General features: G+C 55.4%; 3 protein-coding genes across 4 annotated transcripts in view; 2 read left to right on the forward strand and 1 right to left on the reverse strand.

Moving 5' to 3' along the window:
* The window catches only part of KLF1 (Kruppel-like factor 1 (erythroid)), a 4,410-nt gene extending 2,316 nt beyond the window's left edge, over positions 1-2,094 (forward strand). The window contains exon 4 of the mRNA XM_010855464.1: positions 1,440-2,094. Within this exon, the coding sequence (XP_010853766.1) occupies positions 1,440-1,633 (194 nt within the window). The 3' untranslated portion in view covers positions 1,634-2,094. The remainder of the gene's footprint in view (positions 1-1,439) is intronic.
* A 1,112-nt stretch (positions 2,095-3,206) lies between these two features.
* On the forward strand, positions 3,207-5,705 carry DNASE2 (deoxyribonuclease II, lysosomal). Of its 2 annotated transcripts, XM_010855466.1 has the most exons (7): positions 3,223-3,329; positions 3,421-3,534; positions 3,649-3,829; positions 3,921-3,999; positions 4,331-4,495; positions 4,587-4,784; positions 5,208-5,705. In XM_010855466.1, exons 2-7 carry the CDS (start codon positions 3,440-3,442, stop codon positions 5,585-5,587), a joined length of 1,098 nt encoding a protein of 365 aa, XP_010853768.1. In that variant the 5' UTR covers positions 3,223-3,329; positions 3,421-3,439; the 3' UTR covers positions 5,588-5,705. The 2 variants fall into 2 exon arrangements, with proteins under 2 accessions (XP_010853767.1, XP_010853768.1); XM_010855465.1 differs by having other exon boundaries at positions 3,207-3,534.
* A 251-nt stretch (positions 5,706-5,956) lies between these two features.
* MAST1 (microtubule associated serine/threonine kinase 1) overlaps positions 5,957-6,341 on the reverse strand; it is a 25,033-nt gene continuing 24,648 nt past the window's right edge. Inside the window, exon 28 of the mRNA XM_010855530.1 lies at positions 5,957-6,338. Within this exon, the coding sequence (XP_010853832.1) occupies positions 6,042-6,338 (297 nt within the window). The 3' untranslated portion in view covers positions 5,957-6,041. The remainder of the gene's footprint in view (positions 6,339-6,341) is intronic.

Raw genomic sequence — 6,341 nt, forward strand, 5'->3', positions numbered from 1 at the left:
GGCTCGGTTGGTAAAGAATCTGCCTGCAATGCAGGAGACCCGGATTCGATCCCTGGCTCGGGAAGATCCCCTGGAGAAGGAAATGGCAACCCACTCCAATACTCCTGCCTGGAGAATTCCATGGACAGAGGAGCTGGGCAAGCTGCAGTCCAGGGGACCGCAAAGACAGAAAGTGTGCGACTAACTCACTTTTCACCTGGGAAGCCATTCAGGGGCCGTGCTGCTGCTAAGTCGCTTCAGTTGTGTCCGACTCTGTGCGATCCCATGACGGCAGCCCACCAGGCTCCACCGTCCCTGGGATTCTCCAGGCAAGAACACTGGAGCGGGTTGCCATTTCCTTCTTCAATGCATGAAAGTGAAAAGTGAAAGTGAAAAGTGAAAGTGAAGTCCTTCAGTCGTGTCCGACTCTAGCGACCCCATGGACTGCAGCCTACCAGGCTCCTCCGTCCATGGGATTTTCCAGGCAAGAGTACTGGAGTGGGGTGCCATTGCCGTAGCCAGGAATATAAAGAGGGAGTGGCTTAGCCAGACTGTAGGGGGCGTGCTGGAGCTCAGGAGGTTTAGTTTGAGGGGCCCAGATGCAGAGACAGTTCCTGGAGTTTGAAGATAAATAGCTGGGAAACAGAGGAGGGTGGGCACAGGAGGAAAAGGGGGGACCCAAGGAGCCAAAGAAGGGCGGGGACATGGACTAGAGGCCCAGGAGGAGGAGGAAGGAGACCTGTGCCTAGGGGGATGGGGTCACGTGTACAGACCTGTCCAGGAACGTAGGGAGGAGGGTCCAAGTCTAGCTGAGGGAAAAAGTAATCACCCGGGACAGGGCGTGGAACACGAATTGGATTTCGGGGCTCAAGGATCAAGGCCAACAACTGGATTGAACAGCAGCTGGAGGGTCCCCTGGTACAGTAAAGAGCCTGGAACACAGGGAGCAGTGCCAAAGGACAAAAACTGGGAGGGCATTAGTACGCTGGGGCAGGACGTGAGGACACAGGAAGCAGGGCCAGCAGCATAGACAGCGCGACTTCTGCCCCGGAAACGAAAAGGAGCCTGGCGCCAGCAGGTACAGAAGAGGTACAGAGGTCGCAGATATCGGTTCTGGGTATAGATTCAGGCTGTCCCCGAGACTGAAAGCCTCCTTAAATTTCGATCTTGGTGCCTCACTGGCCTCACACTAGGCGCTAGTGGTAAAGAACTCGCCTGCCAATACAGGAGACATAAGAGACTCGGGTTCAGTCCCTGGGTGGGGAACATTCCCTGGAGGAGGGCATGGCAACCCACTCCAGTATTCTTGCCTGGAGTATCCCATGGACAGAGGAACCTGGCGGGCTCCATGGGGTCGCAAAGAGTCCGAAACAACTGAAGCGATCTAGCATCCACGCAGTCCCGGCCTAGGCTAGGAGGGAAGACCTTGGGACCAAGTATGGTGGACAGTGGCGTTCAAGGCTTCCTCATCTCCGCAGGGGAAAAGCCATACGCCTGCACGTGGGACGGCTGTGGCTGGCGGTTCGCGCGCTCCGATGAGCTGACCCGTCACTACCGAAAACACACAGGACAGCGCCCCTTCCGCTGCCAGCTCTGTTCACGTGCATTTTCGCGCTCTGATCATCTGGCCTTGCACATGAAGCGTCATCTTTGAGCCCCGCCTCTGGCACTTGGACCTTCCTGGGGACTGGGGTTGGAACAAGAGCGGATCCACGCAGGGTGGTTTTCCCTCGGATGAATCCTCATCTGGACTCTAGGCCCCACCGATCCAGCAAAATATCAAGGACTGGCCCATAGACGCACCTGGGAGAGCCTCCAACATAAGTTCCCACAGGTCCTCGGCAACAGACAGCCAAGATCATGTAGACCCAGCAAGACAGACCTCCAAATAAACGGACTCAAATGGATACTCAGATACTTCTGACAAAGAGACAGACTCTCAGAGAGCTGGACCATCAAACTTGCTCACAGGTGACCCTAGGCAGTGAGTGGGTGAGGCATCCCAGAGATCCTGATTCTAGAAGGCTTCACACTGTGACACCTGAAACTCCACATAGAGGCTGGTATTGCTGTGAATGGTTATGGGTCCTGTAAAAATGCCCCTCCCAGATAAAACTTGTGTTGGCCTGAATTTGTGGATTTTGGCTGTGGTAGTTGGGAAGAAGCCATAACTCCAGAACTGATATTGGGGAGCCATACCCACGACTTAGTGATTGAACAACACACATTTACACACTCATCTCCTAAAATCCGACAACCTTCCTTGGGCACTGACTGCCTTGCCGCCCCTCCTTCCCCAACCCCAAGGTCAGGCTACATTGTCCTTGCTTCCTGCCTTGAAGCCCAGGGACATTCACAGGGGCCTTCTTTTCTACTTAAGAATCTTCTTCCTCCACTAAGAATCCTAAGGGAATTCCCTGGTGGTCCAGTGGTTAGGACTTTGGGCTTCCACTGCAGGGGGCACGGGTTCGAGCTCTGGGGAGCTAAGATCCCATATGCCATGTGGAGTGGCCAAAATAAATGAGAGAAAAAAATTTTTTTAAGGAATCTTCAGCTCGGTCCCAGAGCCCCAGCATCCTTCACCCTACCATGATCCAAAGTGACCCCTTGGCTAGCTCGTGTACGGTGGCGGAGTGGGGCTGGGGGGGACCAACAGCACAAGCTCCCTCTAAAGGAGCAAAAGTCACACGAGGTGGACCTCAGCCTGTAAGGCAGGAAAGGATAAAGTCCAAAATTGCCTCTGACGGATAAACCGGGGAAAGAGCACCGTTAAGTAAGAGTGTTCATTGGGATTAGGCGGTAATGGGGCTTCCCTGGTGGCTCAGATGGTAAAGAATTCGCCTGCAATGCGGGAAACCTGGGTTCAATCCTTGGGTTCCATCCCTGGAGGAAGACATGGCAACCCACTCCAGTATTCTTGCCTGGAGAATCCCCATGGACAGAGGAGCCTGGCGGACTACAGTCCACGGAGTCTCAAACAATCGGACACGACCGAGTGACTAAACACACCCAGCCTGAATTTGAAAGAGACGGAGGCAGGGCCTAGCAGAAGGACGTGAGCTGTGGTTGGCCAGGAGCAGAGTCGGAGGCGGGCACTGGAAACTGCTTAGCCTTGAGAGGGCGCGTCTGGGCCGAGCCAGAGGGTGGAGCCTATCAGGGACTAGACGGCCGGAAGCAGGAGGAGGTCCCAGGCTAGCCGGATCCGGGGCGGACTCAGGTGGGGCGGGGTCGGACTCAGATGGGTGTGACAGCCGGAAAGAAAGTCCAGCCCCTGGGAGGATCCTGGACTGCCTTTTTAAATCTCTGCTTCTCACCTCGCGGGCGGGGTCTCTAACCTCTTGATGTCTGGGGTAGGGTTCCCAGGCGATTTGGGGAAGTGAAAGTCACCAGGGGCCGGGCCTGTCCCAGCTCGTGACCCCGCGCCTCGCCCTCTTGACACAGATTTCTAGACCCCAGCTCTATGGCCACGCTGAGCTCGCTGCTGTTGACCGGGCTGCTCTGGGTCCCTGTAGGAACCCTGACCTGCTACGGGGACTCGGGGCAGCCTGTGGACTGGTGAGTGCGCGGGCGCCCACTGTTCCTCAGAGCCGCACTGGGGCTTGCTGCACTCCTAGGAGAAAACAGGTTCCTTCCTGTCTTCCTCCATTCTGTCTGTCCCCCAACCTATAGGTTCGTCGTTTACAAGCTGCCGGCCCACACAGGGTCGGGAGATGCGACGCAGAACGGCCTGCGGTACAAGTACTTTGACGAACACTCAGAAGACTGGAGCGACGGCGTGGGGTTCATCAATAGCACCACCGGTGCCGTGGGCCGCAGCCTGCTGCCGCTGTACCGAAACAACAACAGCCAGGTGATGACGCCTCCGGCCGAACCTGGGGTGGGACTCTAGGGTGGGCCTGACCTGAGGGAACCTTCACGTTGCCCCTGTCCATCTTCCCCAGCTCGCCTTTGTGCTCTACAATGACCAACCGCCTAAATCCAGCGAGTCTAAGGACTCTTCCAGTCGTGGGCACACGAAGGGTGAGGCCACATTGGGGGCTGGGGGAGGGTTCTGGTTTCCCTATGCGTCTTCTTCAGCTGATTCCTGACCTGCCTGTGGCTGAGGGTGAGCTGCTCTGGCAGGCCCTGGATATCTGTTTCCCTATCTTAAATCAACGTGGTCCTTCTCTGAACTATAAGAACTGATGGCTGTGGAAGCTGAGCTCAGCAGTGGTCCTGACACTCATTGCCCACTGCCCGCTGGTCCTGCAGTCCGGGCCCCCTACAGACTGAGTGTTCCTGGTTGCACATGTGCTTGTTGCGACATCTCAAGCAGTCCCCTCCCCGCCATCAGCTCCAGTTTCTGGTTCAGGTGTGCTGCTCCTGGACCAAGAAGGGGGCTTCTGGTTGATCCACAGCGTTCCGAACTTCCCTCCACGTGCCTCCTCTGCTGCGTACAGCTGGCCTCCTGGTGCCCAAAAATATGGGCAGACCCTGATCTGTGTATCTTTTCCTCTCACCCAGTTCCTGGATATCAGTGAGTAAAGACAGGGAGACAGGGTGAGTCCCTGATTCCTAGATCAGAATCTTAGAACAGTCCCTCATTTTCTTCTCTCCTTGCCCTCCAGGCAAACAGCTGACCTATACCTATCCACTGGTATATGACCACAGGCTGGAAGGGGACTTTGCCCAGAAATTCCCCTACCTGGAGGAGGTAGTCAAGGGCCATCACGTTCGCCAGGGACCGTGGAACAGCAGTGTAACACTCACATCAAAGAAAGGAGCCACATTCCAGAGCTTTGCCAAATTTGGAAACTTTGGAGATGGTGAGGCCTGAGGTTGATGTTTGGAGAACTCTTTCTCTGCAGAGGGACTGTCTGGTGTGTCCATGGCTATGGGCAGGTCATGCGTAGGGATTGGGACACATCAGAGTCATAACCACATGCGAGGTAAACAACCAACATACCTGTGTTTAAGTATTGGTTTTTGGCTGTGTGATACATGATTTAATCAGGGTCTCAACTTACCTGTCTGAAAAATGGGAATAGTAATGGTATCTGCTTGAAAGGGCTGCTGTGTGCAAAGTGATACATATAAAGCATTTAGTAAGGGCTATTACTCTTAATGTTATAATCCTCCAGATCGCCAGGAATTGACAACTGAGGAAACAGCTCAGAGAGGAGAAGTGGCCTAGGGAATCCCTAGGATTGATCCTGACCCTGTCCATGCCCTCTTTCCATCTTCTGCAGACCTGTACTCTGGCTGGCTGGCGGAAGCCCTTGGCAGTACCCTGCAGGTCCAATTCTGGCAAAGATCTTCTGGTATCCTGCCCTCCAACTGCTCTGGGGCCCAGCATGTATTTGACGTGACTCAGACAGCTTTCCCTGGGCCAGCTGGGCCAGCCTTCAATGCCACAGAAGACCATTCCAAGTGGTGTGTAACCCCAAAAGGGCCCTGGGCCTGTGTGGGTGACATGAATCGGAACCAAAGAGAGGAGCACCGGGGTGGGGGCACTCTGTGTGCCCAGATGCTCTGGAAGGCCTTCAAGCCTCTGGTGAAGGCCTGGGAGCCCTGTGAAAAGAAGAGCAGGGCCTACTCTCTAGGAAGCCCAGCAGGACTGTGGACTTGAATTTGAATCTATTTTGTTTGGCCTTAATCATGTGCCTTAATCTCTGACTCATCTGTACAATGGGAATCATAACACCTTACTTAGAATTGCTGAGTAATAAAAAGAAACTGGTAAATGAGACTGTTAATCTTTCTTCAGCTGGGCACTGGGACTCTGAACAGCATTGCAGCTTGCTCAGGGTCTGGGGGCAGCTGACCCACATAGGTGGGACGCAGAATAGGACCCCAAGTAAGGGTCCACCCAAGACCTACCTCCCCTCTTTATGGTAACTAGGACTGGAGGAAGTTTCACCCCTTAACAAGCACACAGGCAAGGGGGTGGAAACAGGATGTCCTGCCTTGCTAGGGGAGGAGGGGCGAGCTCCAGAAAGCTCACACAGCAGGGGCGCACTTTATTTATATGTGTACATATGTATACAGGCGGCTGTACAGCACGGGGCCAGTGGCTCCCACTGCTATGGGCCTGGGGGCATGGGGCAGGGCGCCCCTTTTTTGGTCGGGCCTACTGAGGGCACAGCTTCAGCAGGGCACCGAGAGGTTGGCCCCACCTCAGGCTTGGTGGTCGGGCCCGGCAGCGAAGCAGGTGGGGCTGGGGGCCCGGCACTGCTGGGCACATTTTTTGTTGGGGCTTGGGAGGGGGTCTGGGGGTCTGGGGAGAGCTTGGGAGAGGCAGGTTTGGAACGAGGCCCGCTCAGCGTGGTCCGCTCCTCCACCACCTCCAGCACCCAGCGCTCCCGGCCCCGGAGGGCATCAGG

Source organism: Bison bison, unplaced genomic scaffold, assembly GCF_000754665.1.
Source record: "Bison bison bison isolate TAMUID 2011002044 unplaced genomic scaffold, Bison_UMD1.0 scf7180017864365, whole genome shotgun sequence".
Classification (NCBI taxonomy): domain Eukaryota; kingdom Metazoa; phylum Chordata; class Mammalia; order Artiodactyla; family Bovidae; genus Bison; species Bison bison.

Bases quoted from the DNA above. Each gene is read 5' to 3' on its own strand.
- DNASE2 (XM_010855465.1), top strand. From the start codon at position 3,440: ATGGCCACGCTGAGCTCGCTGCTGTTGACCGGGCTGCTCTGGGTCCCT. The intron at 3,535-3,648 runs GTGAGTGCGCGG...CCCAACCTATAG, and splicing joins TCGGGGCAGCCTGTGGACTG to GTTCGTCGTTTACAAGCTGC. The intron at 4,496-4,586 runs GTGAGTAAAGAC...CTTGCCCTCCAG, and splicing joins CACCCAGTTCCTGGATATCA to GCAAACAGCTGACCTATACC.